At 35.0% G+C, this 14,670-nt stretch overlaps 1 protein-coding gene across 1 annotated transcript in view; it reads right to left on the bottom strand.

The window, feature by feature from the left end:
* Nucleotides 1–6,468: 6,468 nt before the first annotated feature.
* LOC106463595 (flocculation protein FLO11-like) overlaps nucleotides 6,469–14,670 on the bottom strand; it is a 19,662-nt gene continuing 11,460 nt past the window's right edge. Inside the window, exons 2-3 of the mRNA XM_022391125.1 lie at nucleotides 7,572–9,456; nucleotides 6,469–7,442 (exon numbers count right to left, since the gene is read on the bottom strand). Coding sequence (XP_022246833.1) covers nucleotides 6,469–7,442; nucleotides 7,572–9,456 — 2,859 coding nt within the window. The remainder of the gene's footprint in view (nucleotides 7,443–7,571; nucleotides 9,457–14,670) is intronic.

Below are 14,670 nucleotides of genomic sequence, written 5' to 3'. Positions count from 1 at the left end.
TTATCGAGGGTTCACGATGAGCGAGTTAATTACGAGTTGATGTAGGTACGATTTGTCGAGAAACTAGCTAGCTTTGACCTTTGCCACACACGCTGAGTTTCCACCGTTGAAGTTAGGTAATGTTTTTCGTAAAAATTCTAATGTCCGATGACAATCCACTGAAGTTAAACGATTTGAAATGTTCGAAATTTGTAAAGGTTCCTGGTCAAATATCTGAAGTTTTCGATTGGCAAGCGTTATAACAATCACAGTTATAGCTTCCGAAGTTTATAGCACACTGATTATATCAAACTAATAATATGTTAAACTTATATTAAAGGTTTTCTTCATTACCCATTCAAGCCGTCTCCAACCATTAATAATAGACACTCTCTTTTTTTTAGCGCGTCGCGTTGGTTATATTTATAGGCGTGTGGAGAGTTTCTCGAAATTTCAGATTATGTAACAATACTGAGCTACATTTAAGCGTTTATGTACACACACATATATTGCGATTCTTACTCTCGAGAATATTCTACAACTTAGGAGTATAGTCAGAAGTTTCGCAATGCATATTTAACAGTATAAGCTATGTATGTTTCTAAATATAAATTTAATCCAAACAAACGTTGATATTAAAATAAATATGTAATAACAAATTCGTTACATGAGCTATTTATAATACAAATGACAACAAACAACGAAAGCATTTTTTAAGATAAAAAGAGTAATAGAAGATCACAATAGGATCGATAATGACTTTAAGCCCTTGCATGTTAGCTGAATACATGTGTTCCTATTAAGAATCCCGTATTTTAATATTTTAACTACACTTTATCGTAGACTGCTGTTGATGAGGCCTTCCATTCAATCCAGATTTTACTTGTTTGGCTGGGTTACAACACACTAGGTCTTAGTTATAATGATATTCATAGAATTATTTTAAGTTGTAACAGTGAGACACCGTATTTTGTAGCTCTGACAACAAAGCAGTGAAATACCTAACTTTTCCTACTACAACACCCAGGCATCTTTGAGTTAGAAACCAATTTCCAGACAGTCATTATAAAATTCAACTTCTAGTTTTTACTCGTTACTACAATATTATTTTTATTGTACAAAAATCCTTGGTGTTTCTACCAAAGAAAGCAACACATTTTGTCAGTTTATTCCATTTACAGTTTTCTGTATGCAGCTATTTTATGTTATTTTCAGAGCCATTCTACTGTGTTGTTGTTAATTTTGTCTATATATCGAAGTTTACTAAGTTCTTCCAACGTTTCTGTTTATTGAAAAAATAAACTTAACCATAGGCAAAACTATCTATCTAACTAATTGGATCAAGTCCACGCTCCCCCACCCCTACCCTCAGTCTCTTAGGAACCCCACAATATTTATCAACAGTTCTTTCGCTTTACATTTGTTCAGAGTTACTGATGAAGATGGAATTCCCCAAAACCGATATAACTCAGCGACAAGTAATGAATCAATTGGTATATTGGGTTTCATATTTATTTTACAGTATTTTAAAGGAGCTTGTCTACTGAATAATTCAAATAAAATAGTACCTTCTCACTACAATACTATAAGCTGTAGGTTTCGCGGATAAAGCCATTGGAGTGTGTTAAAGTTAACAGGAGACAAAGTAACAAGACTAAGTAAATAGGACTCGCAGTGCTAAAATCGGGTTTCGATACTCGTGGTGGGCACAGCAAAGATAGCCCCTTGTGTAGTTTTGCACTAAACAAACAAAGAGATGATGAGCAACATGCCGAGGTTTGTCTAGAAGATTGACGTAAAGAAATCTTCAGATTATCAAGGTAAATATCATTGACACAACTAGATCTCCTGCAGTAAAATTATAAGGGGGACTTTTCAAAACTGTTTATAACAGTACGGTGTTTTGGGATTTTGTTACTAACCGCAGTGAACCTGTATTTATATAGGATTTGAATAATATACAATACTGATTTATATAACAACACACAATATTAAGTACGTTTATAATTAACATGTTTTTTATGTTGATAAAGTAGTATTATATCGTATTCGAATGTGAGAGATAACATTTCTATTTTCTTAAAATATAAACTATCAAATGTCTCCAAGCCACACATGGAATGCTGTAGTGTACACTATACTCATCCAAATGAGAGTGAATAAGTCGACTTAAAGTGTAGGTAAACGAGTCCGTTTGTGTATTTTTTGCGCAGTTATATAACTGATTGTACTAGGGGTATCTTAAATGATATATTATGTTTATAAATTGTAAAGGAAAAGTCTTGGAATTACTTTATAACGATATCTTATATTCTCATTGTATTGTTAGAATACCATAATGTTGTCTCATTCCCTGTTAATTTACACAATGATCTTTGAAGCTCAGTATTCTAATTCATGAATGAATTAACAGAAATTATTTTACTCTTTACATCACTTTTTTTTGTTATAGTATGCTGGAAGTAAAGTTGAAACAGTTTTTACTTAGGATATGATTTAAGATTCCACGTGATGTTGATCTATGATGCATAGTTCCATCCAGTTTAGATGCTGCTGTCATGTTTACACAGGTGTATATTATATTTTCTCTTTTGATCGTAGAGGAGTATTAAGAAGAAGAAGAAAAAAACATCATCAAAGGCAAATAAAGTATATTTGTATTAAGTACTGAGTTTTTCATTTTAAACTTTCCATAGAACGCTCTGTAATTTGGAAATGTACTGGAACAAAATCAAACGGTGCGTATAATAATATTTAATATAACCAGAAAGTTTTTGTTTGTTCCAGAAATACATTACACAAATAATAAACTACAAAATTTAGTTAATCAGAGTGACATTTATTACCCTAAAGGTTAACCAGATCAAATGAAATTAATTTCATGCATTACAGGACATGTAGCAAGAACAAAACTAATCCACACGCATGAAAACACTTCTTAAATAGTCCAAATTCTCCTCTTATATCACATTCACAGTGCTATATCTTTTTACCACATTATGTTCCTGTAACGTTGATGATATAATCAAACCCTTTATAAGAAAGGACATTGCAAATGTGTTGAATTGTTCAGTTTCCATCGATACACTTATGTCTCAAGCTTAAATGACTCTACATAAGAGTTTGAACACTCTAATCTGCCATATTCATTGATTACGAGTCAAAGTGTAGAAAATGTAGCTTGTTCGTCAGTTCCCTAATAATTTTGACGTTAATCTTCTTAAACAATGTTGTCATCACAATATGGAACTGAAAACTCTTCAAGCAACCAGTAGTCCTGCAGAATTACACATCGTGTGCAGGAAATTATTTAATGAAACAGAACGTTTTGTATTAGACAATTACATATTTAGTTGAACATTGAACTGAGTTGAAAACCGAGCTACAAGTACAAACCAACGTACGATATCATATCCCTTGACCAAAGAGCTTCAATAAATAAGTAATAAATAAAAAGCCCAGTGATTTAAGTTTCAAGTATTTAAAAATTACCAAGTCATCACAGTACCCAGTCTGGATTCCAAAGTTTCGATAATCCGACATTTTTATTTTACTGAGTACATGAGTTCCTTAATGCATTTATGTGTGTTGATACACATGTGTGTGTGACCCACGTAACGGTCAGTGACCTCAAAAGATACATAATACCCTAGGGAAACATATTCACATTTTATCATGATAAATAATGCTTTCACCGGCCTTACATCTATTGTGATAAATCACACCGTTCTTGGAATTCAGGCATAATGAAACATTCTAAATTTCAGTTTTCCTGTTCGGGCTGCTGTTCCAAGAGCTCTTGATCATGCAACAGTATAGCCTATTTCCTTAATTTTGTTTTCTAACAAAACAAAATCAGTTTCCTTAATCTTTGCTTTGTTCTATCGTAAGTAGCTGAACGAATAATTTTGTGATATCATTTGATTTATTGGTTCAATTTTTGTTTGTTTGTTTTTAATTAAGCACAAAGCTACACAATGGGCTATCTGTGCTCTGCCCACTACGGGTATCGAAACCCGGATTCTAGTGTTGTAAGTCCGCAGACATACCGCTGTGCAACTAGGGGGGTTTTGGTTCATCATAAGTACTTATGATCTTCAGTTGTGTTTTGTTTCATAATAAATTTCCTAGAAATATTTTAAATTTGTTTATCTATGGTTTACAAAACAAAACGAACGTAGCCTCTATAATTTTGCTTTGTCGGCTTTCCTAAATCTGTTTGGTACTTGGGAAGTGACCGTATATTCGTTTTTGTTATATTTTCTTGCGATTATCTGTATATTGCTGAATTTTATTTTGTAATAATTAATTTTTGGCGTGGTAATTTTTTGTTCTAAATGGCTGAGCTCTTGTTAATTTCATATTCTTTTTTATTTATAATTATGTATAACTTACTTGAGTTTATTGTGCTTTGTTACAATTGTCTTCAAGTTGTATTAGTATTACAATTAGTGTATAACCGCCTACGCTTGATTTGCTTGCTTTATTTTATTTTATAACAAATATCTTGAGAATACTTATTTTATTTCGATTAGAAAAATATATTTATTATTTTGTGTTATTTAATTACAAATATTACAGTTTTAAATTTATTTGTCCTCATTTACTACACTATAGTAAGAATCATAAAATGACTTTCTAGGAAAGAACAGCATAATAAAAGATGATTACTAATTTACAAACTCAACCAGTAGATGGCGAGAGCATCCAAGAGGCCTTTCCTTGTTTTTATAAATAACTGGTATTTTTCAATCTGAACCGTACTTTATGCAACAAATGTGTTAAGCAAAAGGACAGAGACTTCAGAACATAGGCACATCCATTCATAGTTCTGAACTTCTGACCGGAGAGTGACCAGTGTGACGGATTTACTATTATATATTTATTTTAATATTGATGTTTGTTTAAATTAAATTCGTGTTTAGAAATGTACATAACTCATACAGTTAAATATGTATTGCGAAACTCCCGCCTATTCTCTACAGTTGCAGAAGATTCTCCAGTGTAAGAATCAACAATATATGTGTGTATGTAAACGCTAGCGTTAGCGTCAGTATTGCTAGGTATACTGAAATTGCAAGAAACTCTCCACACGCCTATAAATATAACCAACGCGACGCGCCAAAAAGAGTATCTATTATTGGTTTACTACAGTTGGTGTGCTATAAACTTCGGAAGCTATAATTGTGATTATCATAACGCTTATTAATCGGGACACTTCAGATATTTGACCAGGAACATTTATAAAGTTGGAACATTATAAAACCATTTAAATAATGTCCGATTCCCATCGGACATTAGTACTTTTACGAAAACATTACATAATGTCATAGTATTCTAGCGTTGTAAGTCCGCAGACATCCCGCTATGCTACTGGGGGGGGGCACCCCTATAATATATTGTATATAATATATTGAACGAATAATTTTGTGATATCATTTGATTTATTGGTTCAATTTTTGTTTGTTTGCTTTTTAATTAAGCACAAAGCTACACAATGGGCTATCTGTGCTCTGCCCACCACGGATATCGAAACCCGGTTTCTAGCGTTGTAAGTCCGCAGACATACCGCTTTGCCATTGGGGGCTACACTAACGAAATATCAATATTAACTGTAATTGTTATAACGCCATAATAGCTGAAAGTAAGAAGTGTAATGACTGGCATATAGCGACTCGAGTCTTGAACCTTTTGTTATGCAACCAAGCACACTAGGTACCAGGTCATGCCCGGACTATATATGAATAAGCTTCACAATGGGCTAACTATGCTGTGCTTATCACGAGTACTGAAACCCGAGGTTTATTGCAGTAAGCCCTCAGACAACTCGCTGAGCCACCGGGGACTTTTGAAAAATTATTTCCTATGTTTTTATTTTGCAATATTTATCACATCATATTGTTATTTATTGTGGGTTTTTGTTAAAGCAAAGACACAGAGTGACCCTGTCCACCGCGGGGAATCCAATTCCGGAATTTAGCGTTATAAGTCTGTAAACTTATCGCTGACCCACCTAGGGACATGTTTTGTTTTCCGTGAAAATACTTATAAATCTTTTAGAAAATCACAAATTATTTTGACTGTTTTTGACATACATTTTAAATACATGAGTAATTTTATATATAGTATTATTTTATTTTCATATCAATTTCTATTACACCTACTACATTTATCACTTCGTTTCCTATATCACAATGCTTATTGCAAAATGTTGCAATAAAATATTATGTAGCTAACGATAATACATCCTTGGTTACCTTTTCACAGTTATTAACAGTAATTACTTTTTCGAGACATCTCACTCAGGTTGTGGTATTTAATAAGGAAATGGGTAGTTTCACATTCATCAGAATTTAAATTAACTTTACTCACGAAGTAGTGAAAAGTTAGATATCCAAATTAAGTGTCGACTTAATTAGCAACACGTTAGCCATTAAGTTTTCTTTTCACAACGTACCGTCTCTTTGTTTTTACATAATGTTATTCAAATCACAAAAGATCAGGAGAAATTAGAGTTGGTGGAATAACTTCGTCGTATTCATTGACAAGGCGACGGGGATGAGGTTTTACAATGGAATAAGTCAATGTGTTCTCTGTATTATCTTTAGTTTCGTCTAACATGTTCACAGGATTTCTCGTCATTGTCTCTGTTTGTACAGACTCTGTCTTATCTTCCTTTATGGAATTAGAGTCAATCGAATTTTCGTTGCAGTTGGTATTCGAAACTGCACCTTTGAGAACGTCGTGGGACATCATTGATATTTCTTTTTGGGAACTGCTTGCAGTAACGTTCGTTGTATCATTTCTTGTTTTCAAATTCTTGGTGATTTCTAGGTTATTTGAAATCGTCATATTTGTCATCGTAGGCTGTATAATTATTTCTGTTTTTGTGACTGCTGGTTTAAACTGGTCTGCGCTATTAGTGTCGGTTGAGCCAATACTTGGCAGAATTTCTGTCACCGTCACAGTTACAGTTTGGGTAGAAAAAAGTGGCATATTTGGCAAACGGGAAGACTTGCCAACAATTTCTGGACCGAATGTATTACCAAATTTTACTGATGAGGTTGATACAGATTGCTTTTCCCCCATATTTCTGACATTTTTCTTTATAGCATTTGTAACAGTTTGGTGGTCAAGAAGTGTAGAGTCACAAGACGTCTCTGCTGGCTGGGTTCGGGATGGGTTTATTTTAATTTCTATATCAGAATTCTCGTCAATTTTGGACGAAGAATCTAGAGATGGCAATGAAGTTTTAATCTGGGTTGCTGTTACGTCCATAGAAGTACGGCTGGGGTTTATTGTAGAGAAACTAGAAAACGACGTTGTAGTTTCACTGAATTCTTCAACTCTACTGATAATTGATGTCGTGGTAGTTATGACACCTTCGCCAAGACTTTGGGTGCTCGACGAAGATGTGGAAGTTGTCGAAAAAGCAAATTTTGTCGTGGTACTAAACGAAGAAGATATTTCATGTGTTCCATCCTGTTTCCTTTCTTCTTTCTCCTTTTGTGGCTGAGTTGGGATAGTAGATTTACTTGACATATTGTTCACACGATTACCCCTTTCTCCCTCCCGTTCAATTTGGGGTCGGTTGCTAGTAGATCGTGGAGTTCTAGTGGTTGTGGTAAATCTTAGTGTTGGACGAGCAGTTGTTCTACGTGTTGTAGTAGTTATTGGTCTCCTAGTCGTGGTTGTAGGTCGTGTAATGGTATTTGTTGATCTTCTAGTCGTGGTTGTAAGTCGAGTAGTGGTACTTGTCGGTCTTCTTGTAGTGGTTGTAGGTCGTGTAGTGGTACTTGTTGGTCTTCTGGTCGTGGTTGTTCGTCTTCTAGTAGTAGTTGTAGGTCGTCTAGTAGTAGTAGTTCTCCGAGTCGTTGTTCTTCTTGTTGGTCGGCGAGTAGTTGTAGTTGTGGTTGTGGTTGTAGTTGAAGTAGTAGTGGTTTTCTCTTTTGGCTTTTCATAGGTTGCTCCGTAGCCAGAATGGTGATGACCATAATAAGGTGGATAAGGATATGGAGGAGGTGTATCATAGCGGTGATTAGCATAGTTTGGATAGGAATAATCTTGGTTGTAAGAACGTTCTTGAGGGTGGTGTGCGTGATGTCCATAACTGGGTGGTGGATAGCCATAAGGAGGGTATCCAGGTGGGGGAAGATGATACGGATATCCAGCATATCCAGGTATTGGGGTATACGTGTCATTAAGAGGGGCAGGAGTAGTAATTACTTGGGGGTCAAACTTTATTGCAAAATTTGGTTCATAGTGGATTTTACCATGTGACGGTGTTGGTGGTGGATAGGTTGGTGGAGGATAAGGTGGTGGTGGAGGATAATGGTGTGGAGAGGGATAGTGATGGGTATTATGTGGAGAGGGATAGTGATGGGTATTGTGTGGAGAGGGATAGTGATGTGCGTGATGTTGAGAATGATAAGGGTAAGGAGGATACTTCTTTGGAGGTTCTCTTTCTGGTGGGGGATATGGCAGGTCTTCTTCATCATCTGGCTTTTTCTCCAATGGGTCTGTCGTGTTTGTAAATATTTTGATATTTGGGCGAAGATGAAGCCTGAATTTAACAGGAGGCAAGTTCAGATGCGTGTCAATTTCCGCGTATTTGGGTTTTTTAGGTCCATAGTGACTTGGCTTGTGAGGTGGAGGGTATTTATGATGGGGAGGGTAAATGTAAGGATAATAAGGCGGTGGAGAATGATAAGTTGTGGCGTTTGTTGCATTTCCTTGAGAATGCATTGTTATATTCGCATACGCTGGATAACCATACGGATAGCCATATGGTGGGGGATAAGATGGAGGGTAGCTTGGATAATGTTCGTAATTTTGAAGACCGCCTTCATAATGCCTTTTAGGGGGTGGGGGATGCTTATAATGGTTGCCATATTGGGTATAAGAATAACTTGGATAATGGCTTTGTCCACCTGAAGATGAATAAGAATGTTTGTAACCACTTGACGGAGGATAGGAAGAGCTCAAATGATGCTTATTGTGGTCGCCAGATGAATAACTTGGATGATGATTATGTCCACCGTATGACGATACATGATGTTTGTAACCATTAGATGTAGGATAGGGATAGCTTGTAGACTTTTTATGAGTGGTAGTAGGAGGATAACCATAACTCAGGTATTCAGACGAAGGTGCATAACGCTGTTGATCGTACGACGAATAACTGGCACGATGATAGTTTGGTTGTCTATGATACGATCCTTTATGGGAAGAATGTTGACCGCCACCTCCGAATAGCTTGGACCAGTTGTGATTATTCTTCTTACTCCTGCTATTACTTCGTTTGCTTCCTAGAGGGGCAAGCAACAATCCGAAGAGCTCGTCGGTTGCATCATCCACAAAGGATGAGCCACTACTGCGAGGTTGAACATGATGCTGGGGTACAGGATAAAGTTCTGACTGACTCGCTTCTTCTATTTTCCATATAAACAATAAAACTACAAAGAAGAACATCTTTTTCTGTAAAATAAAAAAAAATGTGTCTTATTTATGGTAGTATAAGTAACTAAAATACAACTTTAAATTAGATAATAACGTTAAATTTTCTATGTTACAATAACCTAACAAGGTATTATCTATAAATGAATGTAAAAAGCTTACTAAGCGTTATAAATAGATATTACTAATTAAGCAATGTGCTAACACCGCAACTGTTGGTTTTAAACATCTCATATCTTGTGTTATACTAAATTTTTGTACGAAAATCGGTAATTAATTATATAGAATATTATTCAACATTGTTTGTGAAAAAAAAAAAGCATTGACAGGAAACTTTCTGTCTAAACCATCAACAAATTGCTGTAACATGTAAATTATGAAAGCTACGTAACACTGACAAGAATTCACATGAATGTGTTCCGCATATTCTTTGTGTTTTATATTTATATAAAAAAAAACCTACTAAGGATATCTTTCACCGTCCCTAATTTTATATTACTGAAGAGAGGGACGACAGCCAGTCAGAGGCATCCTATCACCCACCAACCATGTTAAGGGACTGACTTTCACTCGTATAACTAACCCACAGCTTAAGGTGCGGGAAAGATTTTGTAGTATCGCACAGATTCGAACCCGACTGGCCAGTTCTGAAAACAAGAGTTCAACCACAGGGTCAACTCACCCACCCCACGCTCGTGTGTTTTAGTTTAGTCGAATAGTCTATAAGAAATCGATAATATTTCGTGATTTATTTGTTTTTCATTCACACACACAAGTTAATATGGCATAAAAATGATGTAACTCAAATGATAAAAATATAAGATTAATAACACAAAAAATAATTTGAAATAGAAAATATATTTTGTTCCCAACTTCTTTATAGCTAGCTTCAACAGCAAGTGTTTGAGAAATCATTTTTTGGAGATTCGTCTCAGTAATCCCACAGCTCCAACATTTTAATAATAATATAATCGTAATAACCTAATACTTACTTTAGGACAGTTCTTTACACTATAGTTTACACCAATTGCTGGAAAGTTTTTCTTTTGAATTTCGCGCAAAGCTACACGAATTTAGCAACGCAAGATTAGAAGGAAGGCAAGTAGTCATCACCACCCACCGCCAACTCTTGGGCTACTCTTTTACCAACAAATAGTGGGATTGACTGTCACATTATAACGCCCCCACGGCTGAAAGGGCGAGCATGTTTAGTGAGACGGGGATTCGAACCCGCGACCCTCAGATGACGAGTCAAGCACCCTAGCTTCCTGGTCATGCCGGGCCAAGCTGGAAAGAAGAACTAGCAAGATTGTTTGTTTGTTTGTAATTAAACATAAAGCTACACAATGGGCTATCTGTGCTCTTCCCACCACGGATATCGAAACCCGGATTCTAGCGTTGTAATTCCGCAGACATACCGCTGGGTGGCGAACTAGCTAGGTCAGTCAGTAATCGAAAGTCGAAATCACAGTTAGTATTCTGATAGAATTTCGTTGAAATTCATATAAAAATTAAATTTTATGACACCAATTTCAGGGCAATGCTATCAACAGAAGTAAAATGGCGGACGTTTACATTTTGTGTACAAAAAAATTAATATGCGAATAAGATTATTATAAAAACTCATTATATCATATTTAACTTCTCTAGCAGAATGTTATGTGAATTATAATTATATTTGAATATTTTTACTTTTTTACATTATTATTTATGAAAAATGAAGGAATCAACCACTGAAACAAAAACGCCAGAATTTCGCCAGAATTTATCACAGCCCCCCCCCCCCACGTGGCACAGCGGTATGTCTACGGACTTACAACGCTAGAAACCGGGTTTCGATACCCGTGGTGGGCAGAGCACAGATAGCCCATTGTGCAGCTTTGTACTTAACTTCAAACAAACAAACAAATAATTTATTACAGTGCCAAATCTACACTTTGGAGTGATTGAATTATCTCTTGATGACAAAAAAACCTTTTTATACAGTCCTTCGTGACATATCAAAACATCTAAGCAATAAAAGTTGAGGATAAGCTGTAATACGGATAAAAACATTAAACATAATATGACAAAACGATGAAGTATTGTGAAAATAAGTGAATTTTGACTAATTGAGACTTATTTTCGTGAATATTGCTTTGGTTTATTTTACAACGCGTGAAATAAATTTAATTTGGAATGAGGATATCTTTGGAGTCACCGTCAGTGTCTAAATGGTAGAAGATTTGTTAATACTTGTGGACATTTGCAAGTTTGATTAATTTCCTGGGATCGGATGTATAAAACTCTACATCAAAGATGACTTGAGTTAAAAAAATTAAATCAGCAGTGGAAAATACTCTTATTCGAGATTAAAATGCTTATGGAGAAATATCTATCTATCTATATATATATATATATATATATATATATATCAATACACATAAATGCATTAAGGCCATTACATAAATAATAAACTACAAAATTTAGTTAATCAGAGTGACATTTATGACCCTAAAGGTTAACCAGATCAAATGAAATTAATTTCATGCATTACAGGACATGTAGCAAGAACAAAACTAATCCACACGCATGAAAACACTTCTTAAATAGTCCAAATTCTCCTCTTATATCACATTCACGGTGCTATATCTTTTTACCACATTATTTTCCTGTAACGTTGGTGATATTTTGATAGTAGTTAGCGTGGCTAGTTGTGGATCCGACGATCCATGGTTCCCGTCCCATTGGAGCTATGAATGCGTTATTAGGGTGAAACTCAGATTTCAATATTAAACCAATTCAAGTGGAGAGGTCTACATTATTTTCTCAAACTACAAATTCCCATTTTGACTCCCTGTCTACAGTAATTATCAATTTTAGTGGAGTCAAAATAGGGATTTGTAGCTTGAAAAAATAACATAGACACTATTTCCAGCCTATTTTGTTTACTTTTTTTTAAGAGTCCCTAGTTGTAGGCTTGAAAATATAATCTTTGTATTTTGATTTAACATGTTGCTTTACTTTTTGACTATTCCTATTTCCCTTTTTAAAATAACTATTTTTAATTATCTTGTTTTCTTAAGCTGTTTATGTCCATTTATGGTGTATAAATTTGAAACTACATAAGTGCATATACATTCAGTTGAATGTTACATGTTCTTCAACAGTTTACTGCTGCATTGGCTTTTTTCCACACAACCATTATTTACTGAGCCAGGTGGTTTCGTGGCTGAGGTTTCGCGTAAACATGTATTTAACACGGGTCGATTACAAAGGAAGCCCCCCTAACAACAACATCGCTTATATTATGTATTTATAGTAACCTAAATCAACTTTCAATGAAAAATAATCAACTTTTTCAATATATATCATGAACATTTGCAGCGCTTCATGTAGTATATCTGTCTAGGTTTTGGTGCAAAATATCCAGCCGATTTTGCTGTAGGTTTGTGAAACAAAAATAAATAATAATAATAAGACAATACTAAAATACGCACTCACATATCAGCGGAGTTCGAAAATCAGTAGAATATATCAACACTCACAAGAGTAGAGTAATATACTATGGTAAAATCGTCTACTGTTAGAAAACTCACCGAAATAGTCGCAGAAAACCACGTAGAGACAAAGTACAACAGCGAATTCGAGAAACAATGAAGGAACAGCGAACTCGAGAAATGATAAATTCTCAACGTGGCGATTTCCAATTAATGCGCTATAAGTTGCACAAATTATTTTCTAATTAATGCGCATTAGTAAAACACCGGATTTTTTTCCAATGGCGGAAAGTGAAGGACTTAAATTAATTCTTCAGGGCGAATAAACGAAGGCGCTTGAATTACTTTAGATAAAAAAAAAATGCTGAATAAATTATAAGAATCAGAAATTACAATTTCAAGAGTCCTAAAACCTATGAATGACTTTAAAATTTCTGTATCTGTTTGTTTGTGTGTTTTGAATTTCTCAAAAACTTACTCGAGGGCTATCTTTGCCGTTCCTACTTTAGATGTGATAGACTAGAAGGAACGTAACTAGACAACATCTCTCACCGCCAGCTCTTAAGCTACTCTTTTGTCAACGAATGGTAGGATTGACCGTCACATCATAAGACCCACATAGCCGAATGTGTGCAGTGGTAGGATTCGAGCTCGCGAACCGTAGATTGTGAGTCAAGCGTCCTAACCACCAGGCCATGCCAGGCCCAACTTTATGAAACTTTCCATATCGATAAGGTTTCTTTACTTACTGCTAAGACTGTTGAAAACGTAAGTAATTTACTTATATCCTAAGGTCAATGTTAATCTTTACTTGAAAATTAAAATATCGCAAATATGTTACTTAATGAAATAGCCATTAATGCTGACTCAATAACTCGTCCCACTTCGTTTGTAGACTTAGTTTCATGTAGACCCAACCCAAGGTTGTAGACTCCAGTTCAAGGGACATACCGCTGTGCCACTGGATGGGGGTGGGGGTGTTTATCTAATTACTTATATATCGAAATCTATAGATAAATCATAACTTACTCCTTTTTTTTGTCATCTTATAACTGCGTATTTATAAACCAACTTTTATATCACTTTAATGGGGAAAAAAAAGGTGTAAAACACACTAACAAAGCTTTCGTAAAAAAAATACACTGAAATGCCCATACTGATTCGTGAATAATTATAAAGAGCTATTTGTGTAAAACTCATTTTCCGGTTCGCAATGTAAAACCATATATCAATGCTTTTTGAAATAACTGTATCTCATCATTGTTAACTTTTATTCCTAAACTAAACTATTCCTAAAGTTAAGTGCTGTTTACTTCTTCAAATTATTCTGAGTTTATTAGTTTGTTCTATGAATTTGCCTAACTCCTCAACGCTCACAGCTCTCATTGATACTTAGATTTATTTATAACGTGGGTGGAATTAAATATGATGACCTGAAGACGAAATTCTGAATACAATATTGAATCAGTGTATGAGAAAAATAATTTGTAAAATTATCAATACATCAACAGTTTGAATTTAAGTAGTAATGTCAATCATTCATTTCTCTAAAGTCACATTTTTTCTAAAGATTAATATTTACAATTAGTCCATAATTGAGCGAGAAAATTGAAAAAAAAAACTTTTCACTTGAACGCTCACTTTACTGCGATATATCATAGGGGTGCCCCCAGTAGCACAGCGGGATGTCTGCGGACTTACAACGCTAGAAACTGGGTTTCGATACCCGTGGTGGGCAGAGCACAGATAGCCCAAT

Source organism: Limulus polyphemus, unplaced genomic scaffold (assembly GCF_000517525.1).
Source record: "Limulus polyphemus unplaced genomic scaffold, Limulus_polyphemus-2.1.2 Scaffold1443, whole genome shotgun sequence".
Classification (NCBI taxonomy): Eukaryota; Metazoa; Arthropoda; class Merostomata; order Xiphosura; family Limulidae; genus Limulus; species Limulus polyphemus.
Note: the sequence above shows the minus strand (reverse complement) of the source record. Positions and strands in the feature narration are given on the sequence as shown.